At 33.1% G+C, this 20,294-nt stretch overlaps 1 protein-coding gene across 6 annotated transcripts in view; it reads left to right on the top strand.

Annotated features, from left to right (window-relative positions):
- LOC129002602 (dmX-like protein 2) overlaps positions 1–20,294 on the top strand; it is a 177,984-nt gene that overhangs the window by 7,238 nt on the left and 150,452 nt on the right. For 4 of the 6 annotated variants that reach the window (XM_054430529.1, XM_054430532.1, XM_054430533.1 and 1 more), the window contains exons 2-4: positions 2,272–2,469; positions 17,031–17,196; positions 19,189–19,221. In XM_054430529.1, coding sequence (XP_054286504.1) covers positions 2,272–2,469; positions 17,031–17,196; positions 19,189–19,221 — 397 coding nt within the window. The remainder of the gene's footprint in view (positions 1–2,271; positions 2,470–17,030; positions 17,197–19,188; positions 19,222–20,294) is intronic. The other 2 variants (XM_054430534.1, XM_054430531.1) reach the window with 1 other exon arrangement.

The raw sequence follows: 20,294 nt of genomic DNA, 5'->3' as shown, positions 1-20,294 counted from the left end.
GCATTTTAGTGAATGTTGTAAACTATTGTCTGCACCCAGTTTATTGGTTACTGACTGGTAATTACATCTGAATACTTGAGCTTTTTATCTTATCATAAAGGCACATTGTAATTACATGACTAAACTAGGTGAGGTTTACTGTTTGCAATGATAAAATCTCAGATTAGGTTATAGCACATTGAGGCATCCAGTCATTTAACATTACTATAAACATGTTTTACATTTTTAATTTTTATTTCCTAAGTAGGCCATGTATTCTAGGTAAAAGTACCGGTATCAAGGATCGTCGTCGAAATTTGGTTATGAGTAATTGTATAGGCCTACGAACCCAAGAAATGGGCAATTGGTCTATTGGCTGTATGGTCCAGCGATTGCAGCACATAGCGGTGAGAAGACACATTGGAAAAGCGAGTTGAGCATAATCCGTAAACCTCTATTACAATCACCCACTGAAGCTGTCACTTTACATTTTACACAACCGCCATTTAAGTAAATTTAATAACATTTGTTTTTAATTTTAAGCAATTTTTTTGACAAGATCAGTTCTCTGCCACTAGGAGTAGCTTTCCTGTAAAACTCAGCTACTATGTGATATTTATTAATTCTAAAAGAGGGCTGTATGTAGGCCTACCTGTTGTGTTCAAGCTTGAAACTAATATGCTACAATTATGATTTAAAAGTAGGCTACTGTTAGTGAGGTAGACTATTAGGTGTGATCATCTTGAATTATTCTCCCAAGTGCAGGTGTTTAGGGAAAATCTTAGTTTAACTACGATGAAAAATGAATGTAAACTATAAAACAAGCAAATGTATTTCTCATTAATATTTACAAGACATGGAACAAAATTGGACTAACAAAACAGACAGCCGATAATAAATAAACATTCATATCATCTGTAGTACTATAACAAATAACAAAAGGCAGGCATTTTCAACAGATCAATGGCTTAAGACAGGGGTTTTCCTAGCTAGGATACGGTATCGTAGATTTAGGGTATAAATCCTTTCTCATTAGACATTGGTGAATTAAAAAACTTGTATCCATGTTTACCAAAAATTCTTTTCATAACAATTAAGATGTAGGTATTAATTAGATAAGTGAAAAACATAATCTTGGTCCTAGTAAAAGTCCTGAGGCTCATCCTATAAAAATAATCAGTTTGGCCAACTGTGTGGTACAATTTTACCAATCTTAGCAACCTAGCCAAAATATGTAAGCTATTTATGAAGGCTAAAAGTGTTATAAGGAATTAAATATGTGTTTGTATTGTCGTATCAAAAGTAGTCGGAAGTGCTAAGGCACAAATGTATTCAATCAAAATCTTAAAATATGAATACTGTACATTGGAACGAACAAATAATATGTTTCCACTGTTGCACAAACCTCAAAGTGAAAGAGGAACTTCCTAGAATCAATTTACCAGCAATTTTCCATCAGCCAATCTCAATATTGGAATTGGTTGAGCTTATTTTGTATGAACAAGAATTGATTAACATATTTTATACCTACTGTATGCAGTAAATTTGATATTAATAATTCAACATGTTGTTTTCCATTAATTTTGGTATTCTATTTAATATGGTACCTCGGTATATATTTCCATTTGGTTACTAATATAAATAGTTTTTTAAATTATTGTAGCCTATAAAATTTGAACAAATAACCAGTTTTTCTATAGAATGTAATTAAATATTCCATTTTGTCATAAAAAAATATTTATGTAGCCTAATTAATTTTGAAGTCTGCTCTTAACTTTGTACTCTTTTATATATTTTAAATGATGTTTTTCATCCACTTCAATTTGTTAACATCTTTAGAAAATACCCGGAAATGAAATGGTGAAAAGATTACCAAAATCAGGGTTAAGCGAGTCAAGAGTTGTAGACAAATAATTCCTGATTCTCAAAGAAAATAAGAAAAAAATAGCTAATTTATGCTATAGTAGAGCCAAGCAAAGTGTACTCATGCTGATAGCTTTAATGGGTCAAATCACATTTTTTTTCTGTAGTGTATTGACGCCATTGTAGTTTTTAAGGAAACAGTATAAACCCTAGTCTTGTTACTGTAACTTTGACTTTTTGTTAGATATCATAATTAATTGGATATCCCATTGCCATAGCATCTCGGTCCAGAATATATCTTGCTTGGAATGAACCAGTAACCTCCAGATTTGAAGGTGAGCACTATAACCACTCGGCTACCCAGACTGTAACTGCTGGAATTGATATAAGATGTAAGAGTTATTATTTTTACCTTACGCTTTGTTACAGGTTTACGCAGCAGGATGCAACATCGTGATACTAGCGAGCACGTTCGAGCGGGTTCAGATCATCCCTGGCGCGATCCACAACTACGTGCGTATCAGCTGTGTGGACTGCTCTACAGACACTGGCAAGATAGCGGCCGCTTACGAGAACCAAGTGTGCATCTTCGAGCCTACACCTCTCATACACAACAACAGCCCTCATGTAAGTGGCAGCTTTGCTAGTGTGATAACTAGTGAAACAAATTCTTTTACTTTACAAAATTATCTAAGAATCAAAAATCAAATATTTATTTTGAGCCTGAGGGGTATCATGCTGGTTCACATTAGTCAAGAAATTATACAAGTGAAACTGACAAAAAATACAGAGACAAAATATTCAGATTAGGATAAGAACAAGAAAAAAATATATACACATTAGTTAGGGTAACAAAGGATTAATGAAATTTGGAGTACTAAAACATAACATTAAATCAAACTAACAGTGGTTCTAAATACCTATTAAAATTAAATAAAGAAAAATACTATTGTGAAGTTAATTAAATAACTTCTTAATCAGCATAGCACGTGTTATTTTAATTTTATGGAAAGTAAATAAAACTACCATCTAATAACATTGAAACATATATTTACCCTGTTTTTAACGAGACAATATAGGTCATTTGTCTAATGGGTCTGATGATGATTGGAGTGTCCAATCAAAATTGATTAGGCCTACCACTTACCATCTTTTATGTATTTACCATCTTGTTAAAAATAGTAGCCTATAAAGTAAATAATATTCATTATTTATGTTTCAAGTGTTATCAAAAATATTATCACTTAATTTCCGTAGTAAAAATTGGAAAGTTGTTGATTAACGGGAATGCAATGTTGTACTGAGAGGTGGTGGCATACAGTGTTAACGACCACATGCTTAATCAAAACATTGCAAAGCTCTTTACGCCATAACACTTACTGGGCTATCACTACTGGTTCCAGTGAAATAATTTCCTGTGAATCAAAGTTAATTTGAGAGCACTTTGAGTGCTCCATAAAATGGATTGTAGGGTACACCATAAATTAAGAAACTGTCTCCCAATTGACGTAACCGCATAAAAAACATTTGCCAAAGAGTTTTGAGCTTGGATTGTAACTGAAGTCCATTACAACTTTTAACTCTTCCTTATAATATTTAACAAATAGGCTATTTAACAAAATCTTGGGAATGCATGTGTTGAAGGACTGATCTATTTTTGGAAAGGCAAGTAATGTAGATGGTTTACTGCTGACTTGACATTTAAATAGTTGTTTTATCACAAGACAATTGATATTCATCAGCACTTTACTTATCTCAGCACACGTTGTGGCGTCAGGTGATTAGTTGTACAATGTCTGTATTGCAAAGCCAAATACCAATCATGCTTTATATGCATTAATGCATTGTTATATTCAAGGTTAGCCCTTATTAGGAATTGATTTTGAATAAGATTCAACATGTTGTTATCACAAACTCAGAGTATGTATCATTGAAGAACACATTAAAAATTAATCATTATTGGTTTTATGCCAAGAAAAGCTTGAAATTATGTTTGTTGGCTTGATTCTAGGGTAAAATAAATCAACTATTTATAAACTTGTTAAAAATTTAAGGAAACAAGGAAAATCTTTAGAAAACAAAACACCTAGGCCTACTATGCATATTCATTTAGCTTGCAAAATACCATGTGAGTCCTATTCACAATCAATTCGCTGTACAGTACAGTAAAACTAAACTGTGTAGGAAACAATGCAACAATGATATCAGCTGATCGACAATAAAGTAAAGGACACAGGGCTACAAAGTTATGAGCTTTCTTGTCTAAACAGTGTCTCTTTAGTTTTTAAACAACACCTGGTATATAGTACCCATAGTCCCCTTTAACTCCTCTCCTCCCAAACCCAACGGTAAAAAATGTTGTAACTTTTTATCATACAATACGAGGACTATTTTGAACAGTTTGGAGACAAAAGTAAGCTTTCATTTTGGATGTTGAGGTTTGACAGTTTTTTTTACTAAACTTGCTTACTATTATTTATCAGAATTTTGCTTGTAATTTTGAAGTAAAAAATAATGATACAATACTGATTTTATTTTAGTAAATAGTTAGTGTGTTAGGTCTTGTCAGATTTGTATTAAGCGGCCCACACACTACACGTGCATTGCACGCCGTGCAAGAACGTCGTGCCAAAAACTGAGGAAACGTGCCAGTGAGTGGTGAACACCGTGCAAGCACAGCGTGCATTGGCATGGCACTGTGAAAATCAAAACAAGTTTGATTTCTGCCAAAGCTCTGACCAGCCAAGTTCTGACATGCTAGTATGTAGGCGGTCCCGTGCCACGTGCTGGTAGTTCAACCACTTTTGACAGGGGTTGACCCTATAATAGTACTTTCTTATTAGTGAATCGACGGCATTTTGTCTTTAGAACGACCATCGAGATGATAACACAATGGATCGCGCGCTGTATGTGATGCATGAGCCGAGACGCAGTCATAGATCTCCTTATAACATATTATAGAGCATACATCCACATCCTCCACCACAGTATTGTGAACCAAGTGCCCTGGCGGCGTATATCTGTACGGCAGCAAGGTGCAAGGTCTGGACTAACCTTGGCACTAAGGCGGCTTAGTGCTGCTGCCTAGTGTCTATTTTTAACGAATAATCAATTATGTCCTTAAAACATGTCTGCATTCTGCATTTAATTTGTATGAACAGACGATGTAATTTAGCACGTTGCAGGCTAAACTGAAAATCAAGTGTGTAGGCAACAACGTGACGTGCCAGAGCACGTCGTGCCAATATAAAAAATGGGACGGCGTTCAATGCACGTGTAGTGTTTAGGCCGCTTAAAAAATACTCAACTTTTTTAAAGTCTGCTTAAGTGGAAGGAAGTTCCTTAAGTTTTCTTAAGTATATGGTATATATAATTATTTACCTTTTTGACTCCCACAATTGTTTTGCAAAAATACTGAGGCAAACCTATTTGGACAGCAATCATAACACTGGACTCTGTAGACTTCTTAGTTGAATCAATTACTTTGGATTTTGAGAAATCTGTCTTTACTTGAGGTTTAAAATCTAAGTATTAGCTCAACTCATTCTGCATATATTTTTAGGAAATACTGTAGTGTAGTTCTAAATAACACTCCTAATTTTGTAGAATCTCATACATTTTCAGGTGTGTAATTGCCTAATCACATTAATGGGAAAGAAAACTAGATTATATTAAATTTAAGTGGCCTCTGCTAAAAATTGCACATTTTAATTGACTTCAAAACTAGTTTCCGAAGCAAAACAAATAGTGCAAATACCCTTTTAAATTTTAAAGATTATGTTGTTTTCTATATGACAGTCGCTAGATGAATAAAACTAGGTAGCCTACTAATTACTCGTAATTTACAACAAATTACGATTTACGATTACGACAAATTGTTAATTTTAGATAAATAACTTCTTGATCAGCATTGTACCAAAAAGATTAAATTACCAGAAAGTACAGAAATAGGGCAAATCACACTTGTGATAATATATTTACACTTAAACTGTTTACTCACAAGACGGTAAATACATATAAAAGATGGTGAGTGGTGATCGATTTTGATTGGACACTCTAATCATCATCAGACTCAATAGGTGAAGGTTACCGTCTTGTGAGTAAACAGTATTAAGTGTAAATATTATTACCAGTGCTATTTTTGATGTATTTTTGTACTTTCAGGTTGATTTTAGATCCACTACATAAAGAGTAATGTACCTACCTCAATCAGGTTACAATTATCAAAAAATTAGCCGATTTAAAATCCATTTTCATAAACGGTTTTGTCTCTTGTTTGCACTCTGTGTTTAAACATCCAACTGAACAATCAACTGTTAATGTACAATTCACATTTTTAAACCTTAATAAAGAAAGTGGTTCAGCTATTCAATTTTTGAAAGCGTACTCTAGAAATAAAACAAACTCTAAGGGGGCGAAGCCCTAAAGGATATTAAGTTTTTTTGACAGACGCGCTAGGTCATAAGCTTTAAAATTACACTTCAATCGTAAAATTAAGTTAAGTAGGGCGGCTGGAAAAGGGATACGTACAGAGAAATTCCTCATCAAGTATATAGATAGATGATATATATTTATATGTATTTCTCCCTTCACAACACTGTGTACCCCTAGAGACATGTTTATTTGGGTTCAATTTGGAAAAGACTTGGTTGTTGTTTTACTAAAAGCATGATAAGACAAGAGTGTCTTTAGTCAACAAAATATTTGCTGCAGTTAGGCCTAAGTGATATAGTTGGATATCAAGGGATTGATCCATGTCTTGGTCTGCCTTCAAATATTGACAGATTCTTATAACTCATCCTTTGAGTAAACTTGAGTATGCATGAAGGTTGTCATAATCCTTGATGGCAAGTTTAGTTCTAAATGTAAACTAATTAAACAGAACAAAAGAAAGTCTTTTGTAAATTTATATTTGTTTGATTTATGTACATTTTTACAAGAATGGACATGACAACCCGAACTAAAACCTTGCTATCTAAAATTAAATTGCCTTACAAAATGAAAATTTGTCAATGTGAAACCCGAAGAGTCACAGATAAAAAAATGCTAAATGATATAAAAGTAACTGTTATGTTTCACTGGAACTACCGGTATAATGATTATAAGCATTCAATAAACAGATATTTTTGATAATCCATTAGAGTTTTTGGAAGATATTTATCTGACCATTGCAAGATAATCAGTTTGATTTCTCTTTATAGATAAGTGTCCTATAAACATAATTTTATTTTTATACTTTAAATTGTATCTACAATACTGAAAGAGTAAATTAAATTGTACAACCAAAGTAGGCACAGCCTAATATGTCTGTATCTGTAGGCCATGTGTGATTATTAGTAAGTAATTAACAATATATCTTAGTCGGCAATATTGAGTTTGATAATTTTTTACTGCATTAAAAAGTTTTAATTTTTTATTTTTACTTTCTCCCTTTATACATAGGCTATGGAGAAAGTATTGTTTTTGTCAACATTTTCTAGTTTGAGTTTTGAGAGGATATATATCCGTTTTGGGTGCCCCTGAACCCAAAAAAGTAGTTTTCGAAGTGATGTCTGTCCGTGGATGTGTACAGAGCTACACACCTGTTGTCCGATTTTGATGAAATTTGGTATGTAGGCTATGTATCCATGGTATCTCCAGGTTTATTTTTTTATTTTTTTGAAATTTTGATTTTTAATGTTGATTTTCCATAAAAAAACTCATAAAATAACGGAAAAATCTAACTTTGTTGGAGATAGCACAAACAATTTGGATAAATATTTAGTATGTTGTAGCGCTTTAAATTTTGAACAAAATGGTAGAACTCCCATTCCTGTAAAAATTACGGTTCAAAAGTTAACGCAACTTTTGTGATATTACCTATTATTATCATAGTTAAGTTACTCTCATCACTTACCCATGATAAAGGTTGTTGACAAGCTAATGGAAGAAAGTGTGTGTCAGATTGCTTATACTGTTTATTAATAAAATGAAACTAAAGTTATATAATATACATGGTTAATTGATCCACTCCTAATTTTGTTTTTAAATGGCTGTTTTACAGATCTTAACACATTTTATTTTACTGTATTATCATAGATAAGCTTCAATGCTTACAATCTTCTTAAATACAATTGTACTTTGGCCACGTTCAAGAATTCAAACTTGGTATTGAACAATCCAACTCTTTGCAGTTCTGTGCAGCACTCATTTGTGCCAAGTTTTGAGAATGGCACACAGCACTGCACGCTACAAAGCTACAAACTGAATCCATTTGCCCCAATTGACAGCGGTGTGGGTCAAGTAATGCTTCCAATTGTGGAATTTTAATAATTATTTTATCAAAACAGAGACTATGGCTGGTCGGGGTTTTGATTATTGACTTGTAAAATTACAAAAATTATTAATTGTAAAACTTTGCTTATTTACCGTACCTTTAGATTTATTCATGTTTTTTGCGATTCTAGAACAAATGCAGTTTTTGTAATGAATATTCTATCTCTAGGATGAATAATAATTTAAAGTTTTACAAAATATATGATCAGCTTGTTTTAAAGTGTTAACTTTTGTCTCTGATTTGCCAAAATGGCTTTGCTGCGGTTACACAAAACAGTTCGTACTTCAATATTTTGTAATATTATTTTTTTAGTTGATTTTGTAAATTTAGTTAATTTTGTTGGTGCGACAGATTTCTGTTAAAATGGTAAAATTAATAGCATTTTTGAAACGGAAACAGATAAAATGTTAACATTGTATATTTTCCATTTTGTTGCTGTTTAAGTTCGTCTATATTTAATATTTATTTCCCAAAGCTCCACTTCCTAACTGTTTGATCCGGGATGATAGAAGTTGACATTGGAAGTTATCCTATATTAATCCTGGATATATAAGACCTAATATTAATGCCTGGTGAATCATTTAGGCTAATTTTTGGCCCAGTGGAGTTTTCCCTGATAGAAATACAAAAATGCACCTTTTTTCATAAAAGTATTTACTTCGATTGTGTGATTTACAGCTAATGATAATTTTTGTTTGTTTGGAAAAGATTCAAACTGTGATTTACAATCTAATATTTATCCTTAAGAAACCATAACCCAATAACATATGAATTAAATTAATATATCTAGATAGATTAATATATATATATATACCTTCTTCAATAATAAATGATAGGTGAGCCCAGGATCAATTCAAATTTAAACATTAACTTTCATACTCTTAAGTGCATAAGTAGGCCAAAACAGCAACTCAATGGTAGAAAGTTAATGTATGTTGAAAGAAAGTTGGATTGTAGAAACAAAACAATGATGTATCTTCTGCATTGGTTACAGTTAGTCTTATCTCATTTGAGTTTGTGCTTCTGCGAAGGTCGTTGTCATGAGTAAACAGAGGGAACTAGTTAAACGTTTATTCTGTGATTATTACTGACTTCTCATCCTAGTGAAACTTCCCCTGGGGTCAATGTATATTTGCATCTCTAAGAAGTGTTTATATTTACTAGTTGTTCTGCCAGTGCTTTGCAGCGGGGCAAGAATGCTTAAAAGAACATTTCAGATCTCTAAATCTTCTGTAAAAAAACAGTTACACACACTTGCCATGGATTATACAGGCACATCTCGATCGTACTTTCTGCTTATTTTAATGACAATTTCTTGTGTATTTGCATTAAACTGTGTGGCAGAATCAAAACTATAATAACTTTATTGTAATGTAAACATCTGTAATGAGAATCAGAAGAACTCAGACAAAAAGTAACCAAACAAACAAACTAATAAATAAAAACAAATGTTTCAGCTGATGTATCTTCAACATTTTAATTGTGATTAAACATGACCCTCTAAATGCCCTTAGGAGAGGGATTATTGAAAAGCTAATATTTAGGGAGAAGTTTCACATTAAGACCTTTCATTCAAGTATGCAGTTGATAAGTGTGCAGCTTAGGCTACGATTATACTAGGACACTGGCGTCCGAGAGGCTAGCGTCCCACTTTGAGCCGAAAATGATGTGATTTATGTTGGGATGCTAGCCTCTCGGACTGCCATTTTATTTAAATGTTTTGTTACTTTTTGTTTATGTCTATTTAAATAACATTAGGTTTAACAAGTATCCAGGTTTGCTCCTTCAGGGAGGCTAATAAAGTGTGTGTTTAGTAAAATATTAATAGCTTAGTATAAAACAAATTGGCCAAGTTTGATCAAAATGTATCCATAAACAAGCAAATAACAACAGTTAACTATGTTTTCTATAAGAATAAAATAGGAATTTTTAATTTACATTTTTTTTAATTTTCTCTGTAACTAATAACCGTACAAAAACACTTTAATATACAAAATTATTTGTTTTTAAGCTCATTAAAATTGTCTTGAGAGAATTTGGGAAATTTTGTGTTTTGTGGGTAAAAAATGACAAAACCCCTTTTTTACCCCAAAAAACCCCGTTCCCAAGGTCCGTTCATGCTGGTTCGTGAACTCATTCAAGTTTATCCCGCCCTACACCTTTAAGCCAAATTTCATCAAAATCTGACAAAAATTACTCAAGTTATCGTGTTTATGGACAGATATATAATATTTAAATTTATGAATGGATGGTGTTTTTGGCCTCTGGGAACATCAAATCGAAAAAGTAAATCGGTCCCTGGTCCAGGTCTGACCATGAGACCTATGGTATACCCTATATTAGGGCACATGTCGAAAGAGATCGTCTCAGGATGCTTGCCGCCTAGTATAATGCGCCACATATAAACCAATGCCCCACAACCGATTTTGTGCATCCCGGGAGGCGAAAAGTCACCGGACGCTCGAATTTCAGCCTCCCGGCCTCCAGGCATTCCTTGTATAATCACCCCCATTTGATTAAATGCTCCGCTAGCGTCCCGGACGCCGGCGTCCTAGTATAATCGTAGCCTCACAGTTTTCTCAAATCTATAATCATTATTCACCCTAATGTATGCCTTAGTTTTTGATTTGTAGATCAAGAGCTAAGGTAACCACTATGGTAAACATTGATTAGTATTGTTCTTTAATCTGGGTCCATGAATAATAAATGCTCAATATTATTTTTGCAACAATGAGCTACAATAATGTAAAAAAATATATTGCAAATAGTAACAATATCAACAATTAACCTAGTATTGTATATTGAGTGAGTGATCTGTAATGTGTTATCTGATGCCGTATTTAGTCATCAATCTCATTAATAAAACATTCAGTATTTATTTCAATTTTTATTAAGATTAACTATGGTAAATAAACAAACATTGTGTATTTGAATTTAAAAACAAATGTTGCTCTCATGTTTTATTACAGTTGTCTAGAACAGCTACTTTGTAATTATGTAAACAGGTAAGTAGGTGATGGTATGCAGCCTACAACTCCATACAACACTCACGAGGTAGTTACGACCTTGAGATACAATCCCACTAGTTAACTCTGTAATGATGTCTCTGGTGCCACTAAACAGCTGGTTTACATACATACATCCACCTGTTGCTCTATTAGTAGTTCAGAGTTAAGTGAATGCGTTTCTGTCTTTTTGCAACAGGTTTTAGTAAAAAAAAAAAAAAAACAATAGGAAAAGAAGATGTTTTGCCCTTACGTGAAGCAGGCAATAGGTATTGTCAAAAATAACTCAGAATTGTTGATACAACAGTAAATTCCAGAGTTAAACACACAACAAACAAAAGCAACTTGGTGAGTGAAAAGAAGTAGGAACAAAAAATGCAAAACAAACACAAACCAAACCATTGTACTCGGCAAAATAATTAACTTTTAGTCTTACATTGTTTGTCGACTGAAGTTAATTCAAAAGATAAGTGGATTTTGGATTTACAATGATTGGTTGATGATAAAAGTGTTGTGACTTTTCTAATGTAATTATTTGGAAAATACATTGAACCATGTTAGAAAAGTATTTTTCTTGAACCCAACCCTTTGTGAGGAATAATTGGTTTTAATGCATCCTGACAAATAAAATATCCTCCCCCACAAAAATACTAAAATACCCCCGCCGCAGCAAACCTGCCGACTAAGCGAATTTCAATTTGTCTGTTTAGTTTATTAGTTAAATATATTTTAACACATTCACTGCTAATGATATGTAATACTTTTATAAATGGCTAAAAAACATAAACATTAACATGATAATGTTAATTGAGTGACAATATATCTTTAATTAAATAAATTTTATACTATAAATTGTGGATTAAAATATATTATGTAATTATATACATCATGTATTATATATCTGCTAATATACTTATGACGCACAAGTGCGTCATTAGCAGTGAACGTGTTAATAACATTAGGTTTAACGAGTACCTAGGTTTGCTGCTACAAGGAAACTAATAAAGTGTGTTTTTGAGTAAAATATTGATAGCTTAGTACAAAATAAATAAATTTGCCAAGTTTGATCAAAATATATCGATAAACAAGCAAACTACAACATTTGACAATATTCTCCATAAGAATAACATGGGAATTTTAAATTTACAATTTCTTTAATTTTCTCCGTTACCAATAATCGAACAAAAATACTTTTATATACTAAATTATTTGTTTTTTTAAGCTCTTTAAAAAGGTCTAAAGAGAAATCAGAAAATTTTGTGTTTTGAGGGTCAAAAGTGAGAAAAACCAATTTTTACCCCATAAAACCCCCCGTAAAGCCCCGTTCTCATCATCCGATCGTGCTGGTTCGCGAACTCGTTCAAGTTTATCTCGCTTTACACCTTTAAACCAAATTTCATCAAAATCGGACAAAAATTACTCAAGTTATCGCGTTCACGGACGTATATATATATATATATATGTCTATATATATATACATATATAAAAATTTGAACGAATGGTGTTTTTGGCCTCTGGGGACATCAAAATGAAAAAGTAAATCGGTCCCGGGTCTAGGTCTTACCGTGCCACCTACGGTAATAGCTACTTCCCTATAGGGAAATTCGCTAAAAAACTAACACCTGTATTGATGCCCTCATTCTTAAAATTATACCTTTGTGTATAGTTATGTAGGAAATCCTATAATGTTTATTCAAAGTTTGCTTTTCAGGGCAGTAACTTTGTGCACATCTTAATATTGAGAGCAATAGTGGTTTTATGATTTTCATTTAGCTGGTTTGGTTACACTTTACTGTGAGCAATATAACAAGTTAGGAGTAGGGAAATAAGTTGGGATTGAATATATATTTGTTGTCTGGTTCACATGAGGAAACAAACTATTTAACTCAATAATACATTCTTTCCAGTCCCTCTTTTGTAATATCACTGTTGTAATCACCCTTAAAGTTAGGAATACAATGGAAACTCCATTTTGTGCAGTAGGGTATCTAAACTTAAATTTATTTAATTACAATACAAAATTGATGGTAAAAGAAAAGAAAGGGTTCACAATAAAGTTTACAAAGAGTGGGAAATGAATTTACTTTAAAAGCTTTAGGCTAGGCCTATTACAATAACAATAGTTCTAATTTAGGTTCAGGTGTTATATTGCATGGATCTATCTCAGGTTTATCTCAGGTGGGGTGATCGAGCGGCGTTTGAATTTAATCTTGTGATTATAGCCTAATTAAAATTTTGTTTTGAAATATAAAATAGGTTCAAATTATTTTGTGATTGGTTGAATTAATTAAAGTTCTGAATAAGCTTCTATTAGTTTCTTGACTTTTAAATTCTGATACAAAAGTTCAAAGTTAGGCCTAAAAATGTTCTAATGGCTTCCAAGGAAAGAAAATGTCTACTGGAGTGATCTCACCAAAATTGATGTATGTCTTCTTCACAGTTAAATTTCGTGATGTTGTAGTTATTAATGTTTGTAACAAGGATGGATCTTCTTCAATCAAATTTCACTAATTTTTGTTCAAATATAGGTATTTGTTTTATAAAATTTTGATATTAAAATATGTAGTTTACAATTTACATCTTCACATTAGCTCAGCTCTCTTGGAAGTGAGGCAAGTTTGATGCATTGTTGCACTCCCATATGCCAATGCTGACTTTATCACAGAAAATTGTAGGCCACTGTTCACACATATATTATAACAGTTTTCATTTGCTAGAGAGCTAAAATTGAATTTTGGAAAGTTATTTAAGTTAAATTATATATAATTTGAAGCAATTTTGTTACAAAAGTTATAGGCTATTATATATTTACATGAAATTAGGTTATTTGATAATTTTCTATAATATATTGTATTGAATCAATTACCTATTGGTCTGTTTGGGGTCTGACTTAGGGGAGGTACGAATGAGGCATTAGTTCAAAATTCCTCCGTGAACAGCGCTGTAGTAGAGAGTACTTTGGCAAAGAAGGTTTACTAATCGCAAAAATAGTTCTGTTCATAAAATAAAATTATAAATGCCTCAAATTCAATTTTATTATTTTTTAATTATAAAATTTAACTATCATAACCTAACCGAACTAACCAAACTTGCTGATAATGAAATAATATAACAAAAGTTTATTAATAGAAAAAATAATTCTGTTTATTAAATAAAACTAGAAATTGCTCTATTAAAATTTTATAATGACTTAATAATAAAATTAAACTGTCATAACCGAACCAAACCAACCAAACTTGCTGATAATAAAAAAAATCTTGGACAAAAAGTTAATGCCACGAGCGGGATTTGAACCCAGGACCTTCAGCATATCAGCCCGGCACGCTAACCATTAGACCACCGAAGCCGATGAGTACTGATCGTTTTGTTACGGTAATGGCGTTCCCTCAGCTAATAAGAAGCCCACAGCTGTCATCGTAGCCTCTTCTATACCTCCCCTGAGTAAATACCGTCTGTTTGGCCATATTATACAAGATTTGATAGATTGACATATTGGTAAAAATAAAAACATATGGTAAAAATTTTAAATTATTCTATTGAAAAATAGCAGTGAAAATATTGAATTGTTACACTGTATTTTTTATTTCTTTGTATTTATATACTAGCAGAGTACCCGTCCTTCGTACGGGGTTGGCATATAAGTATCAAATGCTTATAGCAGTTATGAGTGAGGACATGGTTTAAGAAATTTCGGTTCTTTTTGAAGTTCGTTCGCTACGCTCACTCACCTTTAGGTTGGAGCTCGTTCGCTGCGCTCACTTTCCTTCAGGTTAGCTCGTTCGCTACGCTCACTTGCCTTCAGGTTAGCTCGTTCGCTACGCTCACTCGCCTCCAGGTTGAAGTTCGTTCGCTACGCTCACTCACCTTTTGCTGTTGTCATAAATGTAAAAGAAATAATAGTGCTAGTGCTGCACCCTGTTGGTAATCCTTGTAACTTTTAATGCTATTGAACATCATAGAACAGAACCAACTTGTTTAATTGAAACAGCTGTTGAGATTCATTAATTCCATTTCTCATAAGGTTAACATGGGAAACTCCAGAGCCACTGGGGCGGAGCCCCGAAGGATTTTTGGGATAAAAATATGCCTATATGTTAATCGGGAATGTGAGCTATCATCATGCCAAATTTCAGCCCGATCCGACCAGTAGTTTTTGAGATTAGCTCATACAAACACACACACAGACACCACCTCTTCTTTATAATAGTATAGATATAGATAGATAGATAGATAGATGTCAGATTAAGTGTAAGAAAGCCATTTGTCTCTAACTTTGCTTGAAAAGATACAGCATTTTTCATTTCATTTCATTTTTCTATTTTACTGCCTTTATAGATTTTCCAGTTATTGTTTGTTAATTAATTCTCTAATAATCTGTTAAGAAAGCACCAAAACATAAATCTTCAGAACAGAAACTAAGATTTAAGTGAAGGGAAGAACAGTGTCCCCAGTTGTCTTCTTTCTTACTGTGTTTAAAAAATGTAATTTTGTAAGGTAATTTTCCTAATCAAAGGAAGTTTTCAATTCCATATTTTGTGAATAAAGAACCATGTGAACTTATACATACTAAAAAATGTAATTTTATAAGGTAATTTTCCTAATCAAAGGAAGTTTTCAATTCCATATTTTGTGAATAAAGAACCATGTGAATTTATACATACAATTACAATTTCTAGATTCTCTCCTCTTTATCTCTTTAGGAGAAGGATATGATTTCCACACTTTACCTTTTTCGTCAGTTAACCCAAAATAATCTTGAATTCCTTTATCCTTTCACATTAAGAACTTATTTAGAACCATCTCAAGACTCAAAATCATGCATTTTTTACTCGAGTTGCAGTGAATAATGAATAAGGGAATAAATTAGTTGAGGCTTGAACAAATAAATGTAGAGTTCCGCTATTCCAAACAAACTGGAACTGAACCCTGTACCATAGACTAAACAACACAAGTAGACTTCTCATCCCATTGTAAATTTTGAAGCTCGTTTTTCATGTCTAGTTCATGTACACACTGGGCGCTAGTGTCGACGAAATTTTGTTTCTATTATTTTAGGGTTAGTTTCTTGATTTGTGCTTTAATGTTTGGTTAAATAACTAGGGGACAATTTATTGTTTATGATTAGATCGTATTATTAGGTTAAACAAGGTTTTAAATGACTGTATTAATGGGAAACAAATTGTAAACAAAACACGACCTCTACATAAACCGTACAGAACTAACAATAAAATTGTCTTCAGCTGTAAGGGAGTATGTTTTATCTATGCCTGTACCAAATAGCGGGAATTTGGATTAAGAAAATTTCCTTAAATTGATCACCATGATTACAGTTGATGTTTGTGTAACTGTGATCAGAAAAGATGTTGGCGTTTTGGCTACTATCACTAGAGATGATGAAGATGTTGCAGCATTTGCGACAAATGAAAAGTAAAGAGACAATGACAATGTTCCTGCAAAATGTATTGAAACTGTAATAGCCTATATGTTTATATTAATTGTGCAAGAAGCAACATTTGATTTTATAATGTTGGTTGCATTCCAGATGTTAAAGACTTTGTTTTGTTCTGATTGTTAAGTTTATTTAAATAATAATAATAATTGAGTTGTGATTGAAATGGAGAATAAATTGAATGCATTAGATTTCATCTTGTTCTTTTAAAATATTATAGAAACATTCTCTATTGTTCACAGAGACATATCTAATTTTGCCAACACTCTTAATTATTATTACTACTTTTGAAGACGTTTGTGGTATCATCACCAGATTGTCTACCTTTTGCGGCAATAATTACTGATATTCATGGTACCAAATAACAGGTAGCAGAGGGACTTTACCTTGTAATTATACTTATCCATCTGTGTTACAGCAATTGGACTATCGATGGGTACAGACTGGTGCATGGCAAACAGACTGTTCCATCACAGCATTGTCATGGAACCTAGAGGGTACTAGACTGTTGACTGGTGGAGATGTACTACAACTCTGGCACCAGCAAACTCCACTTATATCAGATGAAGACTGTGAAGGCTCTGGTAAGTGTGATTGTTCTATTATATTGACTTATTAAGTAAATAGCAATAATTTTAATAGGCATACCTTCTGTGTGATTTGTGACTGCAAGGTCCGTAACTAAAGTCTCCATCCAGCTCCTGTCATGGCCAAGCGAGCTCATTCAAATGTGACACCAGTGTTTATGTTCCTCACTTCATGCAACAGTTAGTTTCATCATAGTCAAAAAGGATGTGAGTAAAAATTTACTTTCCAACCACGTATGAAACACATTCTGTGGGAAGCAGGGCATAAAATAACATGTTAACTGCTGGGATTTTGTCGCCCAGTGACTATGGGTGGTGCCAGCATATTTTTTTTAATAATTCAAATTTTAAATGTATTGGAATTTAAAAAATCACATTATGGAAATATTTTAGAGTATTGAGCTATGATTTTGGCCTAAGAGGTTGTGAAGGGAGCCTTGGCCTGTTACAACCTTCTAGAATACGTAATTAAGTGAGATTAAATGGACTATTTACAAGCAAATATAATCGAAAAAATTCATTAAAAGATACATAGGCCTAGAAATGTGTAATTTTCACTAAAATTTATGCAAAAATTTCCGGGAGGGGGGGGGCTAGGACCCCCCTTTTTTGATGGGGGGTATTCCAGACCCCCCGGTAAGTCCGGCACCACTGTCGCCCAGTGGAAATCCCTTAAAATATGCTCTGGTGGGAAGGGGATTAAACTCTAATTGAAATCCATTGCCAGTGGACGGATGTCTATTAAGAATAATAATTAAAAATGGGAAATGTGCATTAGTCTTAGGAATTTTCCAGAAGGCTGTACAATTGTACAACAAGACTGACAGCCAATGTTTATCAGTTTCCATTAAAGCAGTGATCAAAATTGAGGAAACTTTGCTTGTTGATTGGTCTATTTACTCGTAAGTCAACGGGGTTGGGAGAAGTCCCTTGTAAGTTCAGAAACCTTTCAGTACAGTCTCACCGCAATCTGCGTGTGAAATTTCCCCAACGTTTTGTCACTTCCTCAATTGAAAGATAAAAAACAGCAGCTGGCATTCACCCATATAAACATCGTGCACATGTTTATGAATACGCACATTTTCTACGTCCAAACACTATCCGATTCATGTCCGTCAACAATGGACTTCGATGTGATTGACTCCCTTCCCACAGAAACCTACATAATTTGATTCATATTTAATGGGAGCTTCAGTTTTTGGTATGACGAGATTAACCCTCGCATTAGAGTGGGAACCAGCTAGAGTAGGTGTGGACGAAGTAAGGAACACAATGCTGGTGTCATTTGTACTTGATGGAGACCTTAATGTATGGACAACCGTTATAGTTTGTTGGGTCAAGTAAAGTATTTGTCATTTGAGCACATGATCAATTTATATCTGTATGAACACTTAGTTATCTTGTTTGATTTTAAACAGTATCTATTATAACACTTCATATAAAGGGAACAATAGATTTGACACTAATTAGTGAAGAATATTTAATCGCAAATCTAGTTAGTAGTTGTGATTTAGTAAGATAATGTAGGGTGAGAAAAAGTCAAGAATACTACAGTATTTTGTCTGCGTATACACTGAGTTAGTTGTTCTTTGTAAGTTAGTGGATCATTCAGTTAATGAAGACAGACTTTTAGACCTTTGATTTTTGTTAAATTACATTTTAAGCAAAACAACAAGGTTGATTTGATGATCCTGAACTAAAATACTGTAAAAAAAACAATGTTCCTAACACACTGTATTAATAAAATGAATTAATGACATAAATCTTTTTTAACAATATTGTGTTTTTTTGAATATGGAATGAAAAATGGTTGTTTTCTTTGTAAACAAAATCTTCTTTATTGCTTTTCAATATTTTTGACATTTTAATAACATTTCAACTAGGCCTAATGATTATTTATCGCTCTGACACTTACATATTTACTTAACATTTTTATTTCTCTACACCCTAAACATATCATCACATTTAAAATGTTATTTTTTATATCAGGGAGAGGCAATATCGGGACTAAGTCCTTCAGAGGTAAGGAAGCCACTGTTTTATCATGCTTGCTGATTTTCATTCCTGCATCGCATATTTGCTATGCATCACTTGAAGGTCTGAAGCCTTTTCAAAAATGTTTCATTTCAAAACAAATTTCATTGGTATGTCGGTTTAGATTAGTGATGGGCGCTTCACGAACAAATAAAGTTGACTCATTAAATGTGTATCAAGCCACCTCAAGGGGGATTAATGAATGAATATTATTGACTCATTTTTACTAAGGAAACTTATGGGTGCTCCATGAACAAATTCAGTTGACACATTTATAAGCACCTGATAAGCACTTGGTCAGTAAATACAGTTGACAAATGTATACTAAGCCAACCTCATCAGCGCATGATCAATGAGAACAGTTGACAGATTTTTACCGAGCCACTTTATGGGTTACAGATGAACAAATACAATTGATATATTTATACCAAGCCAACCTCATCAGCGCTTGATCAGCGAATACAGTTGGGGACATTTTTACCAAGCCACTTTTGGGTTCTTGATGAACGAATTCAGTTGACACATTTTTACCAAGCCACCTTGTAATACCTCTGCAATGGCATTAATCCCACTTAAAGTTATTTTTAGACTCTGGATAGAATTTCAGTTCAGAAGGCAATATACTGCAAGGGGTTAAAAATGCAAAGAAAACTTGTTCTATGAATGATAGTAGCATGAGTTATTTTTTAGTGCATCACCGCCAATTGCAACTCATAAAAATTATTTACTAAAATGATGAGTTCATATTTGTTCTCTACAGTACAATCTGAAGGCATCTAAACTCCAGTGTTTTATGAAGCAAACACTTTGAGAAAGATAGATTCTGGATGAAGTTTTCTTCATTGTGCTATTACTGAACCCCGTTCAAGACAGTGTTACGAGTGTAGCTCATCTGCGCAATACCTGTACTGCTAAGCCACTGGCTGGCTGACTGACAGTGAAATGGTGACCGAGTTGACTAACGAGTTGCAAGAGACATAAAACTAAATAACATTGATAAGGCAATCATAAAAAGAATTTTGCATTGAATGAGTTATTTATGGTTTCTAACATCAGATTTA

Source organism: Macrosteles quadrilineatus, unplaced genomic scaffold, assembly GCF_028750875.1.
Source record: "Macrosteles quadrilineatus isolate MER2022 unplaced genomic scaffold, UCM_ALF_1.0 Scaffold_9__3_contigs__length_116548681, whole genome shotgun sequence".
Classification (NCBI taxonomy): domain Eukaryota; kingdom Metazoa; phylum Arthropoda; class Insecta; order Hemiptera; family Cicadellidae; genus Macrosteles; species Macrosteles quadrilineatus.
The sequence above is the reverse complement of the archived record's forward strand: the minus strand, read 5'-3'. Positions and strand labels throughout refer to the sequence as shown.